The sequence below is a fragment of the Papio anubis genome, chromosome 5 (assembly GCF_008728515.1).
Source record: "Papio anubis isolate 15944 chromosome 5, Panubis1.0, whole genome shotgun sequence".
Taxonomy (NCBI): Eukaryota; Metazoa; Chordata; class Mammalia; order Primates; family Cercopithecidae; genus Papio; species Papio anubis.
Genome location: NC_044980.1, coordinates 56104483 through 56130968, shown reverse-complemented (window position 1 = coordinate 56130968; position 26486 = coordinate 56104483). Strand labels below are relative to the sequence as shown.

The window sequence follows — 26486 nt, the reverse complement described above, 5'->3', positions numbered from 1 at the left end:
GAAGTTTATTGGAGCCCTTTGGTGCCCAAGTGGCACTCTTAGCATCTCTGCATGCTTTGTTTTGCCTCCCAAGGACCGGGTGTAAATGAGGAGGAAGCAGAAGATCCTTTTACCTATTTATTTCCCATTGGGTGCTCACAGCAAAACAACCTTTGGAAATGCTTGGCTGTTTGCTTTAAGGGTGGTGGTGAAGAGGAAACAGAAGACTAATTCTGTTTACCAGAGCCAAGAGGAAGGGGAAAGTATGCTCAGACCTGGGAGGGGAGAATGTAGGCCTTTGGCAGCCAAATTCTTCCACCCACACGATGGAGCTCTCGCCTGATCCCTCACTGCAACATGAGCCCTCACATTTGGCGCTAACCATTCCTAATGTCTTGCCCTATGCCCAGGCTCTAACCCACTTAATTCTCACAACCATCCTGCAAAGCAGGCATCATATTCCCCTTTTTACAGGTGAAGAAACTGATGTTCTCTAGGAGAGGCAGTGGTAGTACACACTCTGGATTAAGTAGAACTGAAGGGAACACAAGTTTTCTACATCTCAAACAATAAACTTACACAAATAAAACCTTTCTACTCCAACACATAAATGATTTTCAAAGATGAGGGAGGCAAGGAGCGGTGGCTCATGCCTGTAATCCCAACACTTTGGGAGGCCGAGACGGGCGGATCACTTGAGGTCAGGAGTTCGAGATCAGCCTGGCCAACATGGAGAAACTCCATCTCTACTAAAAATGCAAAAAAAAAAAAAAATTTGGCTAGGTGTGTTGGTGTGCGCCTGTAATCCCAGCTACTTGGGAGACTGAGGCAGGAGAATCGCCTGAACCCAGGAGGCAGACGCTGCAGTAAGCTGAGATTGCGCCACTGCACCCCAGCCTGGGCAACGAGATCAAAACCCCGTCTCAAAAAAAAAAAGAAAAGAAAAAGAAAAGGAAGAAAGAAAGATGAGGGTGAAGCAAACTAACAGATCCAGACACTTGAGTAAACTCTGCTAGGGTTAAGAAGCTTGGAGGCAGAGCTCTTTCATCTCTGTAGCCCAAGGATCCAGCACAGTTCTTAGAATAGGCCAGGCCCTTGAAAGTATATCAAATGAAAGAACTCATGGGGTTCCTCCAAGTAATGCCCTCCCTGCACTGTAAAAGCCACAAATAACTAAATGCTTTGGCCCCAAGCCCAGGATACTTTAACTTAACGAAAGACTATTTTTAAGAGTCCACTCCTCTCTATACTTCAAGTTAAACTGGAAGCTCAGAGATAGCAGGGGTCTGTGGCATCCCCATCACAGAGGACTATTCTTGGAGGAGGTGCTCCAGAAGAATTTGTTAAGATGAAAGAACACACAAGCACTCTTGGCATGTGGAACATATAGATGGGTGGTTCTCACACTGGAATGTGCATATGATAATAAAGATTGCAGGACCCCATACGTCCAAGGTTTCTGGTTCTACCCAGGTGATTCTGATACTGCTAGTGTCCAGGGACCGAAGTTTAAAAACCACTGACTTAGAAGATTAGAATTACAGCTTCAACAAGCCTTTTCTAGCCAAGACATATTTGAGCAAACATAGTAAATGGAACAATGAAGAATGTATAACTCAGGGTATTAAAAGTATATATAATATCTAGCTTCTTATGAAACCTAAATGTTCCCATTCTAAGTCAGAAACTGGTCTGAGCACCACAAAATAAAAGTAAAAATAACATAATAACAAAAGCTGTTATCACAGTTATTAATACTTAAAGCTAGACCATCTTTTCAGTAAAATCTTCATTAAAAATCTAAATTAAAATACAAAAAGTTTTAAGTAATCAGAGAGTATTTACTTCTGCAACGAGACTGTTTTACAACATCCCTGGGACTCCTCACAATTGAGAGTTATTTGTATATTAGAAACAATTCAATTAACGAAAAAAATATATAGGCAGCTATTTTAGTAACACATTTTTCACCTGAGGCAAAGTAGACCTTATGTGAGAAAGTCAGAGGCAACAGAATGCAGGATGGCACAAGGTGGGGCAGGACTGAAGAGAATTAGCACCTTCTAAAACAAGATTGGTCTTCCTTCAAGCTCCATCACTATCTCAGCTCGCTGAACTTGGCCTTGACGTTTTCATCTATAAAAAGGGATAATAATACCTATTTTGTAGGGCAGCTGTAAGGACAAGAACTGACTATATACAAACCATTACAACTCCTTTAATGGAATGCCTGCCATCATCATTATTGTAATAGAAATGCCACATACTCTGGAAAGCTTGGCGTTTTCAACACATGCACTAAAACCCTAGCCTGTCAGTGTGAGTGCACTTGCTGCTGGAAATGCCAAGCTCCCAGGAGCATGCTGGCATTCTACTACAATAATAGACTAGGGTTTGTTGTTGTGCTAATACATAGCTAACATATCCATACTTCCAAACTAATAGAACTGCTATCATTTTTTTCTGTTGTTCCAATTTTACATAGCACATTTTTAAAATGTAATTTGAAGGAAAATGAAAAGAATTTAGAAGACTTAATTTTGCCACAAAACAACTTTTAGTTTTAATCAGTTAAAGAAATGTTTCACCTTCCCTTTGAAGATTTCTCTCTACTAAAACATAAAACACCCCTTTTATCCCTAATGTTTGCCTTCCATGTGAGGTATATAAAATTATTTTTTACAGCTTCGGTCTACCTTGTCACTGAGGGGAAGACTAATTCAAAGTTGGGTACAAGAGTAAGGAGACTTGTAATTCTTGTTTTGGGAAGAAAAAGTGACCACAGCTTTCTATCTTCACTAATTTATGGTCTGACAAGCCAAGCAAAGTCAGAGCTCCTGCTCTCCTCAAAGAATCTCAAGGAACACTAGCTCCTGCCAGGACTGTAAGTTATTGTCATTTCCCTTACTGTAGAGAGCCAGCTGGGAAGAAAATCCTCTCTGCCCAATTTGTATGTTTTAAGAACAATGAGGTAGATATATTTTTACCCTGGCTAAATGGCACACTTTTTCTTAAATACATAATGAAAAATAAGCAAAGAGGTCATCTGTTCAAAATGCAGATAAAACCGGCTAAGTCATTACCACCCATATCTTGGAGCACTGTAATTACAGGTAATATTTTATTTTCCTTGCTTTAGTTGGTTGTGGGGGGAAAGTGTTTTTTCCTGAAATTTCTACAACGAACACATACTGCGTACAAGAATAAAAACAAGTGCTTTCACTAACACTGAATGAGTGTTCAAAGTCTTCCTGAGTAAAGAATTTGACTTATAAATGATTTCTAGCACCTCTTCTGTGAGCCTCGTAATAACCACACCCCCAGTACAAACACTGATGTCATCAATGCAGCTCTGCCTTACTGACTGGTCCAGCCTACTATAGCAACAGGGCACTCCAAAGCTTTCCACTGGATGCTGAACACACCTTATGGCTTAGCCACAGTTCACAGAAGAGGATGGGCTACACAACTCAAAAGAAAGACAAGGCAGAGACTGGGACTCTTGATTCTAATTTCAGCCATTAAGTAATTTTAGCCCCATTGGTAAGTTATTTAATATCTATTTCTTGTTCCCTCTTTTTCTCTCACTTATTAAAAAAGGGAAATAGATAATGAATGATTTCTAAAACATTATGGAGGGAGGCAGCAGTAATAGAGAGCCAATCATGACAAGATATGGGGTGGTAGTTGCTATACTCACTTATATAGCATGAGACTTTTGACCTCCCCTGGCTACTACAGGGTTGAATCAATGGTCATCTCAAATGACCTGGTGGCTTTGGCTCAGGGAAGAGGAGAGAGAAAGGACAAATATGACAATAGCTGGAGTCACATTTATGTCACTGGCATTTGGGGGGAAATTTTTTTAAAACTTCAAAATAAAATACAAAAGCAAGTAAGTATTTTTTACCAACATAATTTTTACCCATCTGCCTGAAAGTGAGATTCTTAGGGCATTATATCTTTTTGTCGTGTTCTATATAGCTGGCAAAATTTCCAGCTGTATAAAGAAATTTCAGAGTACATAAATATAGGTAGCGTTTATCTATGCAAAATATATAAAATATAGAATAAATAATATAGAAACATAAAATAAAGCCCATTTAAAAACGGAGTGAAACCTATGGATCACCTTGTCTGTCTTTGCTACATAAAAGAATGTATTCTTTCTCTTATTATCTATTATATATTATGAACATTATATATTATGACTACTCAACAACCACTTCCTTAATCCCCCACTGCACAACAGGAAATGTATATACAAGTCTCCCAGGAGGCATCCAAGAATAACACAGGGTTCCAGTTCTGAGAAGTCACTGCATTATTGGACAATTTGAGTTAACAAGACAGATTAAGTTGGATTTGGAAATAAGTAAGAAGAGATAATATCTAATACAATGTAAATTTTAGAAAGAAGAGAAACGACAGTACAGACCCCCATTTCCGAAGCCATGTTCTATTTGTGTTAACAGAAGAGGGAAAGGTTCCCAAGGTCTTACAAGTTTGGATTAATTTTCACCACCCTTTTCGAGATTCAAAAGCACATGAAAATGGTAACTGTTGTAAGAACTCATACAGTAACAGTACACCTAATGAACTCTATTTACTAGTAAAAGGTCTAGAATAACTGCTGTAAGATCCAAAAAAAAAAAAAAAAAAAAAAAAAAACCACACACACATAATTCAGGATAAGCAGTAGAGCTGATAAACAGAACTATGGGCTCAACTGAGTTTAGAATCATCAATAAGCATGAGCCAACTGAAAGGATTCTGTGATTTTTCTCCAGGAGTTGAAGACTACCTGGACATGTATGGCTGAAAGGCTGGAGATACCACATCATCGATATCCCTCATCCACTGTGAAAGAACCAAGTATTTAATGGAAAAGGTAAACATCGTTGAAAGTCAACCTTCTTATAATGCAAGACAAAAGAAAATACACCAATGCTGTTGTTATGTGCAGCACAGTCAAAACTTCACCTGGCATACTATCAACCAGAAATATCTATTAATATTTGATTAAACAGAATACCACACACTCTTGACTCACATGGTTGAGAAAATGTTGACAATATTTTATATCCAAATCCTTGAAACTTGAGTGGCAAAGCTCAAATTCCCTTTGCGGGAGGACCTGAAAGAGTCTAACATGAAAATACTGCATTGGAGTTTATTCTGTAACACAACAGAGATCCATGGCTATACGCAAAAAAGACTCTTAAGATCTGGTGGCACTTAGAAGTACCTAGAACAGTGCCTGACACATGAATACTTGTTGAGTGAATGAATAAATAAAAATGTAAAGTTTTTATTTAATACGAGGTTAAATGAAATCTGAATACTCTACCAGAGAGTTTTATTGTGAGAAGCTGTAAGATAGCAAAGTCTGAAAGCAAATGATCTATGTATCTTTCCCAGGATGTATATATGAAAGAGTTGTGACTAAGAACTAAACTCTTATTGTAGATAATATCCCTGATTAAAGGGTGACTTTTGCAAAACCCTCACAAAAATTCCACCAATACTATACACTATACTACTATACACAAATAGAAATGTGTTTTTACTTACTCCTTCTGAAAGCAAAGCATCTATAATATAAAGGAACAGATATATTCCATTTTATTAGTACAAAAAGAGCATGTTTGTTGGATATTGATAATAACATTATTAAAAAAAATCAGAAAAAAAAGTCAGCTACTGGTCCAGGGATCTAACTACAATTTTCCTTTCAATATCAAATAACTGTTCAATAAAGCTATTTATGAACAATGATTATCTTATGTTGCTAAACTTTAGGATTTAAAATAAATTTTACAATAGATAACTATGAATCACTGCCAAATTTCTGACTTGTTTCTTTTTAACAAGAAATGTAAACTCAAATGGTTTCAAATGTGAAAGAGTGCTAATTAAGTAGCAATTATGTACATAGTGGCTTAGGCTTCAGAATCAAAATATGTGTCTGAAGAATGGTAGTATAAATGGAATGAGAATTGACCTGGGAAAGAGACTTGAGTTTTAATCCCAGCTCTGCTACTAATTAGCTGTTTACCTGGAGTCTTTGGCCTTTTTTTTTTTTTTTTTTTGAGAGGGAATCTTGCTCTGTCGCCCAGGCTGAAGTACAGCGGCGTGATCTCGGCTCACTGTAGCCTCTGCCTCACGGGTTCAATCAATTCTTCTGCCTCAGCCTCCCGAGTAGCTGGGACCACAACTGCCCGCTGCCACACCCAGCTAATTTTTGTAGTTTTAGTAGAGACGGGGTTTCTCCATGTTGGCCAGGCTGGTCTCGAACTCCTGACCTCAAGTAATCCACCTGCCTCAGCCTCTCAAAGTGCTGGGATTACAGGCATGAGCCACAGCGCCCAGCCTGGCCTCATTTGTATACCTGCAAAAGAAAGCTGAAGGACTAGATCAGTGGTCTCTTACTTTCTTTTTCAGAAGGTTGGGAGGGAACATAGATCACTAGAGAATCTGAAAAAGGGGCCAAATATGCACAAAATTATGTAGAGTATTTCAAAGTTTAGGATCTCTGTTATCTACTCATTTATTTAGGTTAAGGGCATTCTTGTAGATCTCCCCATATATCCTCAAACTCTAAAAGTTTTAGATTCTAAGTAAGTCAAAAGCAGCCAAAATATATATACTCATAGTCAAAATGCATGGTGAAAACCTAGACTTTTGTCTCAAGTTATTTTTCTCTTTGGTTTATAATAAAGACTTTTGAGGATGCTTTTTAAGAATTTTATTGTATTCTTGTTTATTTGGTGTATTTCAAATGTTTATTTGGTATATTTCCAGTCATTTAGAGGTAACTAGAATACTTATCCAAGCACCTCCATGCTCAGAGGCAAATATATGTATCCAACCTCAAAAAGACTGTATTATTATCCATTCTTGAGAATAGGTGACGATTTAAATATAGTCCACATAATATGGGGCATCAAATGATAAAACAAGACTAATTCTAGAAGAGGTTTTCAATGGGAATTAAAGAGGGGGGAAATTTGAGAAATAACTGGCATAATGTATATGATTCAATGACTGATTATTGCCCTATTTCATCATAAAACTAAAATAACATACAGATTAAATGCAGACAAAAACACAAGTACTTCAGTATCGTCAGATACTAGTCAAAAGACATATGGGGCTGAGTGCATTGGCTCACGCCTGTAATCCCAGCACTTTGGGAGGCCGAGGCTGGTGGATAACCTGAGGTCAGAAGTTCAAGACCAGCTTGGCCAACATGGTGAAACCCCATCTCTACTGAAAATACAAAAACTTGGCCAGGCATGGAGGTGGGTGCCTGTAATCCCAGCTACTCGGGAGGCTGAGGCAGGAGAATCACTTGAACCTGGGAGGCTGAGGTTGCAGTGAGCCGAGATCACACCACTGCACTCCAGCCTGAGCAACAAGAGTGAAATTCTGTCTCAAAAAAAAAAAAAAGATAAAAAAGATATAGGGGCCACTTATTTAGTCACAATTGTTATGTTTATAAAGGATACTCTACTTGCCTAAAATATAAATATATTGGATATATAATCAAGGAAAATTCCTCAATAAAAACAAAAACAACAAAATGAAAACGGCCTGAGAACTGAACTATATGGCTAGTTTTCAGGCTCTAGAATTTTGAGGAAAAAGGAAATGGCCATACATGTATAAATTGAACACATTAGCTCATCAACTGTTTCATAATCATTCAAACTAATTTCTTTGGCACAGTACAAACCCTGCTACTTGAGGTTAAAATTGCTTCTTTTCTCTAAGGTAGACAGGTAGTCAGAAATTGGAAAAGGTTTAATCTTCAACAGAAATTTATTTCCCTGCTTCAGAAACCTATAAATGTTAGTACTGTAAAATATGATAGAAGAAAAGATACAATAAATGACAGCTACAGCTCTATCTTACTACTGGTCTAACTGGTTCTCTTTCACTTCTCTCTCCTCCTAACATTTATTCTTTCGAATTCTTTCCACACTTTCAACCCCTACTGAATACATTTGTACCCTGCCTCTTTCCCTTATCCTTTACTCTGCTATCAAAGTTACCTTTATATACATATGCAGAGCAGGAGAAATTCATCTGAAAGGCTAAGACAATCGTTTCTTGTGGCAGCTGTATTCCCCAGCAACTGTAAACTCTACCTGGAACATTTATAAACTAGCTGGGGACATCTGCAGTTACTCTAAGAATAAGGTTTTTGTTTTCTTTTTTTTCCTTGGGGGGGCAGTTCTGCCAGTCTGTTAGGAGGACAAGTCTACATTTACATATTTTTTTACATATCAAAATTCAGCATTTTGTTAACCAAGAAAGTAAAAAATCTAGCCAGATTAGAGAAGTATTAGCCTTAAAATATTATCTTAAAAACTAAGAAATTCCACTTAATTCCCTTTGATGATTCTCCTAAAACAAATTTTGTTTCTGATTTTTTCTAAATAAATATATGAAAATTATATTCACATTCTGTTTGAGAAGGCCTCCAATATATAAAGTCTTTCTCTGAAACTGAACTCTCCTGGTATAACAATGACAGCCCTATGATGATATAATTTTAAGGGAGAAAATCAGAAATGAAAGAGACTGATACCTTAACGGAAGATTATGCTGGCATAATCAGATTAAATGAGGTTCCAATTTTCAAGAGTGTGACTTTACAAACAGTAGTACTAAATAGGCAAAACCTTCAGCTCTCAATAATTCTAAAGAATAAAAGGTTCAGCCTGAATAACTGAGGGAAGGTTTATTCTTGAAACCAGTATTTTCATTTTACCAGGTGATGAAAGTCTTTTGAAAATGTATCAACACTTTCCTAGCTTCCTAAACAACAGTGTAACAGTATGGTGGTTGGGGGTGGAGAGGGGGGTCACCACAGCGCTGCAGAATCTAACTTAACACTTGCTTAACACACAAAGTTATCATTATGAACAAATTTACTGTACTAGGTCCTCCCAGTAGTGCCCTCACAGCCTCACTAAGCTGGGCTACCAGTCCTTTAGCTATAGAGATCTGCACTGCCCTGCTGGCCAAGTGCTCGGTCTACTCCCTCTCTCCTTCCTTGCAGAAACCAGGTGCCCCTTCTCATTGCTGACATCTTAATAGATGCATCCCTCTGGTTCTTCTAAAATGCTGTTTAAATCTAGGAGTTTGGAAACCAGATAACCACTGTTTTTAAAGTTTTGTATAAGTAAGAGTAAATGAGGTCCGAGTACAGGTCAAAGATTTTCTTCTGAGTTCAGGCTTAAGCTTCAGTGCGGGGATATTGGTGAATTTTGCTCGGCAGCTTCACAGGCTCTTCCTTTGTCCTTGTTTCACTGTTCTCAACTGCACCCCAGATAGAAAATAATCGTTAAGAGAAAATGAATGGACTTTTGCAAGTTTTCCACAAAAGTGCCATGAACTTGAAAAGGAAAATTCTAAAATTACTTCTCATTACTAGAAATACATGATGTGGTAACATCTTTAATTACTACTGCTAATATTAACAAGGAAGGAAACAATTTTTTTTTACAAATTACTTTTCTCTCAAAAATAAAATGACTTTGAGGATAAACTATTTAAATCTAACACAGGAAAGCCATTTTTCCCCCAAGACAAATATCTATTTTTTAAAAAAAGACACACCCAGATCTTGGTTTCTAAATACTACTCACCAAGAAAGGGAACCAAAGCTCCTTAAAGGAATGCCTGATTCTAGGACTGGGACACAGAATCTACAAGATGAACCTGGAGAATGTGATGGTGCCAGAAAGGAGGTGCAAAGAAAAAAAAACACCTTCACTGGGGGCAGTGGCTCACGCCTGTAATCCCAGCACTTTGGGAGGTTGAGGTGGGTGGATCATTTCAGGTCAGGAGTTCGAGATCAGCCTGACCAACATGGTGAAACCTTATCTCTACTAAAAATCCAAAAAAATTAGCCAGGCGTGGTAGCGCATGCCTCTAGTCCCAGCTGGGAGGCGGAGGTTGCAGTGAGCCGAGATCACGCCACTGCATTCCACATTCCAGCCTGGGCAACACAGCGAGACTCCATCTCAAACAACAACAACAACAAAAACTTAGGGATAGGCACAGTGCTCATACTTGTAATCCGAGAACTTTGGGAGGTCAAGGCAGGAAGATAATGTGAGCCCTGAGCCCAGGAGGTCAAGAACGAGCCTAGGAAACATGGCTTATGAGATCCCATCTCCACAAAAAATTTAAAAATTAGTTGGGTGTGACGGCATGTGCCTGTGATCCCAGCTACTCGGGAGGCTGAGGCAGGAGGACTGCTTGAGCCTAGGAGATTGAGGCTGCAGTAAACCATAATTGTGCCGCTGAATTCCAGCCTAGGCAAGAGTGAGGATTCATCTCAAAAAATAAAATAATATAATATAAAATTAAATTAAATTAAATTTTAGGGAACTCTCCCAATCTGAAAGAGCTGCCAACAACCAGGCTGCAAGTATTTGAGCAACAAAATCAATCGTGACAATGTTAGATTATAACTCAAAGAATAAAATAAGCATTTATGAGACCATACTGATATAAATAATGTATTAAATAAATAAATGGGGGAAGGGACACAACTTTCTAACAGAAGAATTTCAATTAATAAATGCAGAAGGAATGACGGAAATAAAAATATTAGAACAACATAGTAATAATTGCTGCAAAGAAGATTCACTGATGAATGATAAAATTAGTGGGTAAAGCTTTAAAGAAAAACAGAATATTTGCATAGCCTCAGAGTATCTTCCCCCCCAATATTTTATTAATAACTATGGTGATTTTGGCATATATATACAAATTATTTGATACTCCTCCTCCTGTGGGTGGAGTTTATTCTCTCCTCCCAGTGTGTGGACTGGACTTTGGTGACTCCCTTCTAATAAAAAAAAAAAAGCATGGTTATTCTTGACAAATGCTAAGACAGTAAAAGTGGCTGGGTGTGGTGGCTTACACCTGTAATCCTAGCACTTTAGAAGGTCGAGGCAAGTGGACTGCTTGAGCCCAGCAGTTTGAGACCAGCCTGGACAGCATGGCAAAACCCTATCTCTACAAGAAAACACAAAAATTAGCTAGGCATGGTGGCACACGCCTGTAGTCACAGTTACTTGGGAGGTTGAGGTAGAGGATCACTTGAGCCCAGGAGGTCAAGGCTGTAGTGAGCCAAGATCACGCCACTGTAACCCAAACTAGGTGACAGAGTAAGACCCTATGGGAAGAAAAAAAAAAAAAAAAAAAGAGAGAGAAACAGAGAGAATGGATGTAAAGTGTTCTCACCACAAAACACAAAAGTGATAATTGTATGAGGTAATATATATGTTAATAAGTAGCTAGATTTAGTCATCCCACAATGTATATAATACTTCAAAATAGCACGTTGTATACGGTAAAATACGTACAATTTTATGTCAATTAAAAACAATAAACTAAAAAAAGGAAAAAAGAAAAAAGCGTGGCAAGCAAAAATAGTAACTTTAAAGTGAAGAAACTTGGCAGATATCATCTTAAATGAGCCAGTGATCAAGGCTAGCATAGCCAATAATATATCATGTTGCTATCATGTACTTCCCTGATATGATGCAATGAGAAGTACCCACCATCACTTCTGCGGTATTCCTGCGAAAATCGCAGTCTCAATCTAATAATAAGAAAAGCATCAGACAACTCAAACTGAGGGTCCTTCTACAAAGCATCTAACCAGTACTCTTCAAATGTGTCACGGTCATAAAAGACAAAGAAAGACAGGTAAGTTGTTGTAGACTGGAGAAAACTAAGGAAACATGATGAGTAAATACAATATGGTATCCTGGACTGAATCCTCAAAGAGAAAAAGGATATTAGTGGAAATGCTGGGAAAATCTGAATAAAGTCTGTAGTTTACTTAATCGTATTGTACCAATGTTATTTCTTAGTTTTAATGAAAGTACCAAGGTAATGATAATGTAGATATTAACATTAGGGGAGGCTGGGTAAAGCATATATGGGAACTCTGTGTACTATCTTGCAACTTTTCTATAAATCTGAAATTATTTCAAAATAAAAAGTTTTAAAAAGAAACAATCTGATGTGGTTACTTAGTTGTGGCAAAAAGGTCACAAACATCTAAGCCACAAACATCTGCGGGGTCACTTAAGGTATATTCCTAATATTTTGATTTAATGATTAAGAGGATTTTTTCATACCATGAGAACGGGCAGGAGGACCCTAGAGAAACACTTGCACATGTGCACTGAGAGACATGCAAAATAACGTTCATAGCATTTTTGTAATAAAAAGCTGGTATCCCAAATATCCACGAGCAGCAGATTCAATACGCTGTAATATGTTCATATAGTAGAATACTATATAGCTATGAATAGGAATGAACTATAAACACAACCTTTTGATGAATCTCAGAATGTAGTATTTTTAAGGAGGAAAACTAGAAAAAAAAAAGCAACAAGCTACAGTGTATAAAGGAATAGGACACTCAGTGGAAAAGTATTTTCTTTAAAACAGCAAGAAAATGATTGACCCAAAGCTCAGGATAATTTCTGCAGTGGGTGGGAAATGGAAAATGAAGTAAAGGTATCGGAGAGAGGCACACAAAAGGCTCCAAGAGTACCAGTAACCTTACATTGTTAAGGTTGAGTAGTGGGTACTAAGTGTTCCTTGTATTGTTTTGCTTTATAACTCATACATATTTAAATATTCTTTAGTATATATTACATATATATTTGTAACTACTAAAAGGGTAAGGGAAGAGGTTCACCTTTTAACATATAGCACATCCTGCCAAATAAACAATGTATTAGGTGCTAAAATTTTTTCCATCTCTGTAAATTCCAAACTTAAAAGGTTACATTCATCTTTCTTGAATTAATCTAGAAAATAGCAATTTCTAAAAACCAGTGCAAAAAGTATTAACACCCATTCAGAATCTACAGGGTAAAACAAGCTTAACTAATTAATGAAGTCTAATGAGAAATCTGCCTTCTCCATTTAAAGGAAAGAATGTTTCCTCTATCTTTATTGCCATTCTGGGGTAAAGTATTTTCCCTTCACAAAAACAAGAAGTTTGTCTATGCTGGGAAAGATAAAAAAGAGAAACCCATTTGAGTTGCCTCAAATAATCGTGAACACTCTTGCCTCCCTTACAGCCAGGCCAATGTTAACTTAGTACTCTAAGTAAAAATGTCTTCCGGTTTTGAAGTATTTTCTGCATCTGTTTTTCAAAAGCCCCAAGTTCTTGATAAAAAGCTCTCAAAATTTAGAAATGTTTAAATAACATATTTAACTTTTAAATAATATACTTAAATAGGATCATAATTTAAAGCATAATTTGGATTTTAAAGAAAATAAAAAGTAGTTATTCTGTCAGTTTAATTACTCTGACATTGGTACCCTGACTTCCTGAAACTAACTAAAACATTCCTGCCATGATGCCAGCTTCCTAGCCAGGCTTTCTGAAAGAACTAAGGGAGCTCAAGTTCCCCCAGCTGAACAGAAGCCAAAATATGAACCACTGCCACTTCTGTGCAGTTGTAAGCAGGATAAATTGCTCATAAATCAAAGCTGTCTTTATTGATCACAATGACAACAACCACACTAGCCAGATGGTCAGTCTTCAGGGGTCAGGACATACTTTTAAGGTAAAAGGAGCTTCAAACTATAGACCCTGGAAACAGACTTCTTGGAACCACATTATCCTTAAATAAATAAACCTCAATTTAATAAAGTAAAATTACAGATAGTCCTAAGAAATACACTTGACTATGCAAGTATTTCCAAAATGACCACAGCAAATGTTCCTGGGGTTCCTCTTCCCTATGCTCATTTCTTTATTTCTCCACTGAGTGCAGGCTTATCCCTGCCACAAGCTTTACCTTCATAAGTCATTTTGTTTATTACTTCATGAGGGCAAGAGTGGTATTTGTTTTGTATACTACTTACTAAATTGGAGTCCTGTAAATATTTAGTAACAACAATACTAATCTTGATTATGTAGATCAAGCATTCATAGTACAGTGAAGTATAATCATAAATTCACCACCAGGAAATAATTTAAAAAAGAAATCCTCACCAGTGGCTATTCTATCAGAAGGCTTTATTAACCATGTCTAGGAAAAATGTGGCAATGTGGCAATTCAATGAAGTGTATACTTTTTCGTGGCCCTTACTTGGCCTAGCAATTATTTATTTTTAAATAAATCACATAAATGAGAAATCATTTAAAGCAAGAGTCTCTGGAATGCATTCCCATCTGGTCCCAGCCCTTCCCTTTCCCAGCAGAATGGGAAGACTGATGAGTCACTAACAAACCACCCACAGCCATCTATTTTTCACTGCCTTCAGCAGTACCCATTTCATGTGTGGGGCAAAGAAAAATTTGAACAAATCACCATTCTTCTTCCCACCTTTCCTACTACTGCCAAATTGTTGGAGGGGAAAATGAGTGGGAAAGATTATCCAAGAAGAGCAGAAAAAAAGGCAGGATGGAAAAAGCGGGCTGAGGATGTTGAAAGGCTCAAGAGGCTCCTGAACTGTTATTATATTGAATTTCTAAGAAGAGGCTGAGAAGTGGGGTAGGGGTATATCAATTTGGAACACATAGTTTTCCTAAAAAGGAAACTGTCCTTTCATTCCACTGAAATACTGTATTCAGCAGGGTCAGTCCAAAATTGTTCAACACCCCAACCTATCTCTGTGTCTTTCTGGTTAAGCTGGCAGTGAAGTGACTGACTATTCATACATGCAGTCATCCTTCCTTATTAGCTACTGCCTGCTCACACCTGGAGATCAACTGGAAACAGCTGTTTCACTCAGAGTGCCTTCCCATCTGCTTAACCTTGCTCCTGCCCTAAGGTACCCACCCTTACAAGGAGATGGGAAAAGAGCATAAAGTGATGGAATGGGTGCCCCATCAAGCTTTGTACAGTCAGTCTTACAGTATACTATCAAACCCAGTTTTGTTGGGCATGTGACTTCTGGAACTATGACAACAAAATCTCAGTAAAACCAAACTACCAAACACCTTTCGAGGTGCAGACTGATATAATTTTACCAGAGAATTATGAAGCGGTACATATGGCCTTATTCAAATGTAGGCTGTTAACAATTAAATTAAAAAAGTATTTCTGGGTACAACAGTATGCATCTGCAATCTCAGCTACTCGGAAGGCTGAGGCAGGAAGACTGCTTGAGCCCAGGAGTTCAAGGACAGCCTGGGCAACATGGTAAGATCCCATCTCTAAACAATAAATTTAAAAATATTACAACTCTGGAAATAAATTTAAAAAACAAATTGCTAAAAAAGTTTTATAAGCCTGATAAAGAATGCTTCATTACATACCTTTCAGTAATATTAAACATGAAAGTCAATGTGTGACCTCTTTAAGCAAAAAATTGGGCCTAGAACGCAAACAAAAATAAATGGTTTTCTCAGCTTCAGAAATAGGATGAGAAACCAATGTGACTATAAAATAGTGGGCATCCTACTGGTGTGGGTATTTTCTAAATTACTGCTCTATTATTAAGATGAACCCAGGACTATACAAAACACTTACCAGGAGTCAACATTCTTTGATGTAAATGCCCAACAGGAATCGTATAGGATGGCCAAAGGGCTTTAAAGAGGGAACGGAGATGCTGTGATTACAAGGACTACCAGGGCAATAGCGCTACCATTTTGTGAGGTTTGCCAGCAGGTTCTCCTTGCAGGCAGCATTACAGCTAAAAATGTCAAAACATCCTATATATACCTATCACTTTCTATTGCTACTGCAACTGTGATTTTTTTCAGACTACTTCAGTATTTCTAGTCAAGGCTACTCTTAACTTTCACTCTCAACTATGGCCTTATCCTTTCTCTTCATTCCTAAAACATGCTTTAATCTTCTGCATAGCAAATAAATCTTCTTATCATATCCCTATATATTTCTTGGTTCAGTGTGTTTATTGTACCGTCCCTAAGTGCATCAGATCAGAACCAGTCTGTCTCTCTCAGGTTGCAAATCCTTTCAGAATGCGTAGCAACACCATTATCATCTACCCTCCCCCAAACAGGACATGTATATATTTATATACATTATTTCATTTACTAGAAAACTATAGTATTTGATAAAAGGAAAAATTAAGTTTTATTTTAATGAAGTAGCATTGTTATTCACAAACCAGGGAAGAAAATGAAATAATGAATAAGAAGGAAACTAACTTAATATAGGCCTATGTTCAATTGTATAGAATGTGATATTCTGAAAAGTGATTTTTATGATCTCACTTGACCCACAAATCCAAATATATAAAGAAGAAAAGACATGGGTGACAAGAGTCATGCACTGTGTTAAGTGCTTTTCACATCTGAAAGTTTTACAACTCAATAAAATACATATTATTTTCCCCCTTTGGAAAATAGGAAACTCAGAGAGGCTATGATGCTAATGTGCTATGGAAACTGGCCCAATTGTCCCATAGAACTGATGTTTATGGTTTCTTTTGAATAAACACAGAAATTGATCCTCCCAGTCTTAAAACTTGAGAAAGTTAAAACCGTCTATCTGAGTTCCTTTCTCAAGAAACTAACCATCAGGTCTCCCAGAGAGTCTCAAAGGAACTGTAACTTAACAGATACCACATCTGGATATGAGACACCAGACCCCTCACCCATTACAATTGCCTAACTGACCACCTGCTTCCTGCTGACCAACTCCTCTTTACTCCTCCCTAATTCCTATTTTAGCACACATGGTTACATTTCTTCCCTGCTATATAAACCCTTAATTTTAGTCCATCAGGGAGATAGACTTGAGACTGATCTCCTATCTCCTTAGCTGTAGCACCTGAGTAAAGCCTTCTTCCCTGGCAATACTCACTGTCTCAGTGATTGGCTTTCTGTGCAGCTAGTTGCAAGACCTAGAACAAACCCCTAGCATGTCAGTAACAGATTTTGATTCCCCGACCTGAACATGTTGCTTGCTGGTCAGCTGCTGCAAGCCAGGAGAATTCTTAGAACACCTCCTAAGAAGTTGCCCGACCCTTTTTTGGCTGGAGGTGGGTTTTGGTCTTTCTCTTTGGCCACACTGCTGCCTGACAGCCTAGAAAAAAACAGCCTTTGAAATCTGACATCTATGTTCAGATGAGTGAGTGTCTTTTGTGGATACCAGCAGCTGGATCTGCTCCTCTGAGAAATTCTGAAGGAATTTCTGTTTGCAGGTTGAACAAGCCCAACTGACTGAGAGAGGAAAGCAACCTTTCTGTTTCAGTTTGGACACTCCTGGGGCTTGTTTGTTGCTGCAGCAGTTGGTTTGTGTTTTGGTAATTGTTTGTATGTGTCTTGATACAGTTATGGGAAATCAGAATTTGATAAACTTTTTAAATACTGTTTGGCCCCAATATTCTTTGGAATCTGCATAAGTTAGGTCTCTCCTAACTTCTCATTTTGCTGTGGAACAGGAAAGCAGGATGGAGTTCCATGTATCCAGGCTTTTATGCTGCTGTTCTAAGCAGGGTTGGGCCAGCTTAGTACATGATGTTTTTCTGCGCTGTGTTTGGCCTCAGAGTTCTTTTGAGTCTGAGGGGGTTTGGCCTTTAAAAATCAAACAGCTATGAAAACTGCTTTACCCAAAATTTTGGTTAATAGCCTTCATTGGATTACCTATCAGTGAAAATAAGGTTTAGTCATTTGAACATGTGTGTAGACCAGTGAGTTGGTATTGCTATCGCATGGCTAGGGTTCTGAAGTAAAAGCTATTGGATCTGTGTGTGTGTGTGTGTGTGTGTGTACATGTTTAGAAGTGTTTACGTGTATGTACACTTATATGTTTTGTCTACCAAATTGGCTTATAAATAAAAGAGCACTCATAAATTAAGTAAATACGTCCAAGCATTTCCCAAGTTCATGTGACTTAAGTAAATCTTTAATAAACGAACTGGCTTTAAAATTTTTGTAAGACAAAAACAGAAACGTCTTCAGAATTGTTAGTATATATTTTTGTCTAGGTTTTATATTTGTCTCTGCTAGATATTGTGAGGTGCTGGGGTTTGGCACAGAAGGTTATAAAACTACAAACGCAGCCAAAAACAAAATGATCTTTGTGTGATTTTGTTGATAAATAAGATTAATTTAATGTTGTTGGTTTAATGAAAATGCCTGAATCTTCTGAGTTATTGGTGAGAATGCCCAATGTATTTAATTTGAACATTCTTACTTAGGTGAACATCTGATATTCACATATCATAAAATAGTTAGCAAGGAACTGATGACTAGCTTTGTCTAATACCTCAGTTTTCAGAAGTAGTCTAGATAAACTGCTTTTAAAAGTGAAGGTACTGTGGGAGGCCAAAGTTGGTGGATCACGAGGTCAGGAGATTGAGACCATCCTGGCCAACATGGCGAAACTCCGTCTCTACTAAAAATACAAAAATTATCTGGGAGTGGTGGCGTGTCAGTAGTCCCAGCTTCTCGGGAGGCTGAGGTAGGAGAATCGCTTGAATCTAGGAGGTGGAGGGTGCAGTGAGCCAAGATCGCGCCACTCAGCCTGGCAACAGAGCCAGACTCTGTCTCAAAAAAAAAGAAGAAGGTACTGAGTACATGTAAATGTGACAAATGTTTGCATTGCTTTGTTTCACACTACATGTGCTATTCTGCCTAGACAGTACTAGCACTAAAGTACTTACTGGTCACGTGCCTTAAGTCAATGCCTTAATTGCACAAAACGTATAGTGTTACGAGTGGATTTAAAGACATTAATATGCATACCAGGAACAAAATATCCATCATATGTGTTTCTAGGCTCTGGATAACACTGTCACCCCCAAGGTAAAGTTTTTTTACCTTGAGTATGAGAAAAATTGGGGGTTCATTTTCTGTTTATTTACTTTTGCTTTCAATTTTCATTTACTTCCTGTTGTTCTTTGGGTTTTACTCACACATACACACATGCATGAAACCAATGATGTTTTTCAGTTTCTAACGGAAGGATTGTATTTGGTTCTATAAATAGTCATTTTGTTTCCTCTGCATTTCCAACAATTTGTCATTTGCTTTCAAACTTTAGTTGTGTTTACCATTATCAAAATTAAGTAACATTCACTTGGATTAAGTAGCGATAAAAATGTGAGACTTTGCACTTTCCAATGATTTTTTATCCCAAGCCTTTCATCACTGTTTGGACTTCAGGTGTATACTTTATAACAAAATATATTCAAATGTTGCACTGATTTGAGGATTCTAATGGTGAAAGTTACCTAATCAGTTGTCGGTACTGTATCTAGAAGCCAATCCTGGAAATGTATGATGATAATCTTTTAAAATAGCTGAAAAAATTATTGTGCGCTTGTTCTCACTTTGTCCTTGTTTTGTTGTAAGTTCATTTATCTTCATACTGAATTTCCAAGACTGGTATTTGCATTAAACATTTTTTTAAATGACAGAGAGAAAAGTTAATTGTCTTACTTTGATAAGTTTGGCACAGGACCTATCATATTTTTGATGCTTTTGGTCACAATTCTGTCACTAGAATGCTAGCAATTAGACATATGCAATGAGTATTGCATAAACTATTTTAATACAGTGGTTTGAAATGCTACAGGCAGCAACTACTAGACACCAAATCACAGTGTTTTAATTTGTGACATGTTAGAATGATAGGGCTTTCTGCAGAATAAATGTCCTATTAGCTAATCCTTGTGCTGTTAAGTTACAGGGTTTTGACTCATGGGTCTGAAAAAGGTACCCACTCCTTCTGATCTTGAACACTGACACTACTCAAAGCCTCGTCTTCAAACCTGGGAGAAGTACACGAAATGTACTGCTCTCATGAGACACAAGACCAAAAAAATTAAAGCTACTCAATCCCTCTAGGCCCAGGGAGTATCACAGAAGAGGTGGGTACTTGAGATTGTAAGGGCTGATTTTAAGGGAAAAGGTTACTTAAGAGTTTTTCTATAAATTAAACATTAATATCAAAAACACACTGATGCAAGGCCAACATCTAGGCCCCTATGTCGGAATAACAGGATTTTCTTGGAGCACTGATCTGCTCTTTAACAGAAAATTATAAAATATTAAAAAAGGGGCCGGGTGCAGTGGCTCAAGCCTGTAATCCCAGCACTTTGGGAGGCCGAGACAGGCGGATCACGAGGTCAGGAGATCGAGACCATCCTGGCTAACACGGTGAAACCCCGTCTCTACTAAAAACTACAAAAAACCAGCCGAGCGAGGTGGCGGGCGCCTGTAGTCCCAGCTACTCGGGAGGCTGAGGCAGGAGAATGGCGTGAACCCGGGAGGCGGAGCTTGCAGTGAGCCGAGATTGCGCCACTGCACTCCAGCCTGGGCGACAGAGCGAGACTCCGTCTCAAAAAAAAAAAAAAAAATTAAAAAAGGTTTATGAAAGTCTTACCTTATAGTCAAACTGATTAAAATTAGATTTGTTTATAATGTTTCATTAAAATTAACTTTAACATTAATAATGTATCATGCGAAGGTGAAGTTGGTTTTCTCTTTAAAATAAAATTTTTGTATAATGATAATAAAAGATTTTTGTTTACTTTTCAAGTAAACTGCAGGGAAAAAAAGTAGGAAGGTTAGGCAGATGTGGTTGGCCTCATGCTGTCTTTATTACATCTTACTGCTTGGGAAACTGAGTCTCCTACCTGTCAAAAGAGTAAATGTTTTTGTTTTATCATTTTAGCTAAATCAATGATTATTTTATGGACACCTATAATCCTATTTTGTGATATCAAGTGTAAACCTCTGACATTTGACAAGCTTTCCAAAGGCAAAATTTCAAGTTCTAAATTCAGTTTTTTTGACCTCAAACTAAATTTTTCTGGATATGCGGCCCCTGAACTTCAAGAGAACTATACTAGGCTTATCTGTTACGTTAGAATTATACAGGAGGACTTCAAATCTGAAGTGTTGTTTAACTTTCTTTGGGTTATATTTATATAGGTGTGTTGTTAGTATGTATTCCAGAATTGAATGTGATTCCTGAAATTCTGGTATGTCTTCATTTAGGTTGTTATAATGATTATGATTATTATGCTAAATTGTTGTATGCCACAGAAATAACCAGATTTCCTTATCAACTGTGTATTTATGGCTTTCCTAAGGTGTTTCTCATCCACAATTGTTTTGCTTTGATTCTTCTCAAAAAGTGGCTTATAATCAGCCACAGTCCAGCACTTGCTTTCTGGGGGGAGTTCCTGACAAAGACTCTTGAATACAGGTTTATGATAACTTTGGAGAGTATGCCATTGGACTAGAGAGAAAACTTACAGGACACTAAATGAAAGGCTGGTGTGTTCCTAAAGATTGCTAACCTAGTATGAAGCAGAGTAGGAGCTCATGGCATGCACTGAACTAATGGAAGATTGAAATAATTTTTAATGGGCTTTGTTTGTTGAAACATTACTGATTGTTCAGTCTGGAGAACCTTTTTTCTCTTGAGCTCTTTATAGCCTTAAACAATGGAGTATACTCTTATAAACAGAATTTAAGGCACATTTCTCTCCCTCTGCCTAATTTCTCCAGAATCCATAAACTATTTGTGAATATTCTTAATTCACTGTAATGTGGTTGTTTGCATAAGTTCAATGAGAAACTGTTTTCTTTTATAACAGGACACAGCTGGAGGAACTGGTCATTTTCCCAGGGCTTTGACTGAAATGGTCTTGTGATGGGTTCCAGCAAAGCAAATTTAGGAGAGCCTATGTAGACAATGATTCTTGCTGCATTTCACACGAGTAATCAGGCCAAGGATATGGGACTGAAGCTTATTTTGCAGGTAGGTTGGTCCTGATGTGAGCTGTCTTTGACGGAAGTGAAGGACTGGAGAGAGAAAGATTGTGCTTCAGAAGAAAAGTAGGTATTAGATTAAACTTCCATTCCTCATCCATGGTATGGAGCTGCCCAAAACACCCCTCCTCAGCATGAAGCAGCCAGAAAAACTGACAGACAGATTCCCTATGAATGATGAATTGATCAATAAAAAGGGTGGGACCAAAACTGGCCCAACTGGCCCACAGAACTGACGTTTACAGTTTCTTTTGACTAAACACAGAAATTGACCCAGTCTTAGAACTTGAGAAAGTTCAAATGTTCTCATATTGAGTTCCTTTCTCAAGAAACCAACCATCAGACCTCCCAAACAGTCTCAACGAACTGAAACTTAACCAGATCACCACATCTAAGTAATAAGACACCAGAACCCTCACCCAACAGGGCCTGCTTTCTGTTGACCAACAACTCTTCCTTACCCCTCTCTAATTCCTATTTTCCCACACATGGTTACATTTCTTCTCTGCTACATAAACCCTTAATTTTAGTCCATCAGAAACGTGGACTTGAGACTGATCTCCTCTCTCTTCAGTAGCAGCACCCAAATAAAGTTGTCTTCTTCCCTGGCAATACTTACTGTCGCAGTGATTGGCTTTCTGTGTGGCCAGCAGCAGCACCTAGACCAAACACGACTAGGTGGCAGTTCATCAGACTCTGGTATACCATGTTGCCTCTACCTCAGTCAAAGCGGTAAGTTCTCTGAACCATAATTGCAGTAAATGTGAGAAGGCTAACCTGTGATATACTCAAACTATGGGCATATAGAAACTGAGTCTTAACTACAGGAATAAGCCTGGGCAGTCAGAGAACCCTTGCACACTCTGTATCCCTACCTGGCCCTAGGCTACAAGATGGGCTGTGTGACCCTGGCAAGTCATTTAACCAATTAAGCCTTAATTTCCTACATATAGGAATGCAGGAGACAGACTAGATAATTTTTAAGGTTATGTCCCCCATTATTTTATTTCTTTCTGATAGTAATATTCAAATGTATGCATTTATTTTTTACAACTGTGCATAACATACAGGGGGAGAGTTGAAAATCACCACCCTATTAGGCAAGAACTGAGCTTATTTAGCTCCTCCTTATAGCTCCTAAACACAGATGATTTATATTTAAGCATTTAATAAGTAGCTCTAAAGGAAGGGAGATGAACTGGCTGGAGTCTAACCATACAGCTATCCTCACATCCAGGACAGGCTCAAGTTGAGTCTGCCTAATTGCCAATCCCTGGCTGAGAGGAAGAAAGAAAAGCTATTAAGTCTATCAACTTCGAACTTTGACTCACTGCCTAAACTGCCATGAGATTTTAATTTTTATACATAATATAATCTCATGTAGATTATCTCTAATCTAGAGGAACAATATAAACCTCTTAGTTCATGCAATTTCCTCTGCCAAATATGCCCCTTCTCCTCTCTCTGTAAGTCCCTAGTCACCTGTATGATCTACTTCAAGTTTGTTTCTCAACACAGTGAAAGGCCACTGTTACCTAGAACCTCATCAGCCCCACACACAAAAAAGTATTTGTTCTCTCTTTTGTGGACCAAAGTACTTTCTGCAGATTGCTATTATAGCTCTTAGCGCACAACACTATAGTGAATTGTTTATATGCCTGTCTGTTCCAGTGGACTGTAAGCTGTTTTATTCATCTTTGTGTCCCCAGTACCTACCAGGACCAGGCACATGGCTGGCACGCATTAAATGTTCACTGAATTGGTTGAATAGAACAGAAAATTTCCCTTTCACTCAACCAACATAGCTTAGGGCCTGAACGCCCCAAACATTCATGCTCTAACATGTTTTGAATAGCAAAAGGAAACTCCAAGCACCCTGTAAATTCAGTTCTCACACAGACCTGTGGGGAAAAGGTATTTTTAAAAGCAAGGTTTTTTTTAATCCTTCATATTTCTTATGAATTTGGAGGCCAAGAAGTAAGTTAAATGTCCCTGGTATCTTTAATGCTCTGCTAATTATTCTAATACTCATGACATTCTTTCACCTGTCTGGGAAGGTAAGAGAAGTTGATTATGTGAAATATCCACTAACTCTTTTTATCTACTCTCCTACCATATGAAGAGTCAGCACTTCACCCTTAGGCTCAACCATATCTTTTCTTTTTTTTTTTTGTTTTTTTACACCAATGAACAGCACAAAGAGGCTGCCATTTTTCTTTTTCACACAAAATTTGAAAAGAGATCTGGGCCATATGCCAGAGTTGTCAATTTTTCAAACAAGATTACCCTACCAAATCAGTCATCTTTCTTCCTCCATTAGGAAAGAGATTAAAATAAAATTACACTTCCAAATGTGAGCTTAACATTTTAAAACCATTAAGCTTTTTGTATACTTAATATACTCTAGCGCTTTTTTTTTTCACCTTTCCTACCTAGCACTAAACAAAACTGTGGCATAGTTTCCAGTCTCAAAGATCTTTCCCATAATTCCTGATGTGTCAGACTATTCCAATTACCACAGTAAAATACTAAGTCATGATTTGGCATTTCAAGCATATTCCTGGCAATCCAGATTAGGTAGAAAGGGAACTTGAACTACATGTTAGCAACATACAAGCATTCCTACCTTATTCTCATGAGACAACCAAATTCCATGAGAAAATAGATAACTTTAGAAACCACCAATGTACAAAAATCTTTCAAAGGTCTTTTTAAATTGGAAAATCACTTATCTAGTAAACTTAAAAGCTATGTATATTCTCTATGACCCAACTATTCCATTCCTAGGTATATATTCCTGGTGCGTGCACAAATATACCAAGACAAATAATCAAGAACACTCTTAGCATCATTGTTAATGATAGCCAAAAACTGGAAGCAACACTAATGTCCACCAACAGTAGAACAAATAAAGTATGCTACAGGTATAAAATAGATTACTCTATAGTAATGATGATGCTACAAGCAACACAGATGAATCACAGAATGTTGAATAAAGGAAGCAAACATAAAAATACACAAAGTATAATCCCATAACAATCTGTTTAACTGTTGACATGTTTTATGCACTGTTCTACATGTACTTTATATTTCACAATTAAAAAAGCAGCCTTTTAGCTTAAAAACCCTAGTCCTGCACATAAAATATCTTAGTTATAAGCATTTTTAAGTCTGTCATTCCAGCAGACTACAAACTGCTTGAGGGTGTAGATTGATTTTATTCATTTTTGGCTCCCAGAAAATAATGGTACACAACAGATGCTCAACAGATATTGACAGGATAGATGGGATTAATGAATTATGGACATAGGGAGATTTCAAACGGCAAGAGAACCTCCACGTGAGTTAGAAGAATAAAAGTCATTTGCCTTTTCCAATATATAGGCAAAGGTTAGTTTTAGAAAGTCAGCCTGAAATTTCAACTACCTAAATACATTCTCAAATTTCTGTTTCTGAGTCTGTTTCTGATTAATTGCTCCATTTGGACAAAGGATAGTTTTAATAAGGATGTTCTTAAAAGTGCAAGATATTCCTGAGCTCAGTGCAGTCAACAAATTCTGCTTTTCCCTTCTGCAATGTAGCTGCCAGACTCCTGGTTGTCTAGCTGTATTAATAATTCCTTAATTTAAATACAAAAACACATGCACAACCATCTTTATGAATTTACCCCCAAGAGTTATAAAATGTTTCTCCATTAAAAAGCACATCTCAGCACATCCTGCTGTTCTTGGAGTTGGAACGCTTTCCTCTTCGCAGTCCTCCATCAGTCTCCTATGGACCATAGGACTAAAATTAGCTATTCATTACATGTAAAGGAGTGCTGGCTGGAGCAGAGCCCTGCAGAGAAAGCGTACTATTTTACATGTCAATTTCAGCACCAAAGCATCTGCTACCTTACTAATATGTATATTTAATGTCTCTGCATAATATACAGAATTATATGCTGTTCATTGCCTGTTTGTTCTGATATTACGTGCTCTTAAGTAGCATTATTCTCAATTATTCTTTTTGAAGAACATGAGACTTTTTATTAGGTCTCTTCCCTGGTGTTGTCTGTAACAGAAGGCACACATGCACAGCACACAGAATACTAAAAATCATGACTCAGAGTCAGATAACTAAATATAAGTTTCTGACCTGCAATTACTAATACAATTTATATTCTAGATTCCTTACTCCTGAATATAGTTTTACATTAGGTTGTCATGAGGTGGGGAAAAAAAGCAGAAGCGGTGTTACATTTTCAACAGCTGCTAGTAAATCCAGAATACTGGAATTGTTCTTTTACTGGGAAATCTGTACACTTACGTTAAATGTCGTATTTCGAACACGACTATCTTTCATCGGCAATTCATTCCATATTAAAGATGTAATTTTTTTCTGTAAACTCTGACGATATTTGTTACTGAATGAGCTACTGAATGGGGGAAAGGGGCAGCTGAACAGGATGTATGAGGAAAGAAATAATATGCTAAGTCAGCTTTAAGTTATATGGTCCTCACAGTATAAATGATCATTGCTTTTGTTCATGAACCTTCATACTCAGCAGGAAACTGAGAATGTTCAGTATTTAATTGCCACCCTGAATGGCAATATTATACTAATCAAACCTAAGTGATACTAGATTAACAATAAAGAATTAAGAAAGTTAAAAATGTCATATTGGCACAATAGTTTGAACTGCTTTACTATAGTTAGTAAGTTACTAACCATAGTTAGTATTGCTGTAATTAATGACATT

At 37.5% G+C, this 26486-nt stretch overlaps 1 protein-coding gene across 1 annotated transcript in view; it reads right to left on the bottom strand.

Annotated features, from left to right (window-relative positions):
• The window catches only part of ZSWIM6 (zinc finger SWIM-type containing 6), a 110050-nt gene extending 83961 nt beyond the window's left edge, over positions 1-26089 (bottom strand). Inside the window, exon 1 of the mRNA XM_031666819.1 lies at positions 26054-26089. Within this exon, the coding sequence (XP_031522679.1) occupies positions 26054-26089 (36 nt within the window). The remainder of the gene's footprint in view (positions 1-26053) is intronic.
• Between the last annotated feature and the right edge of the window lie 397 nt (positions 26090-26486).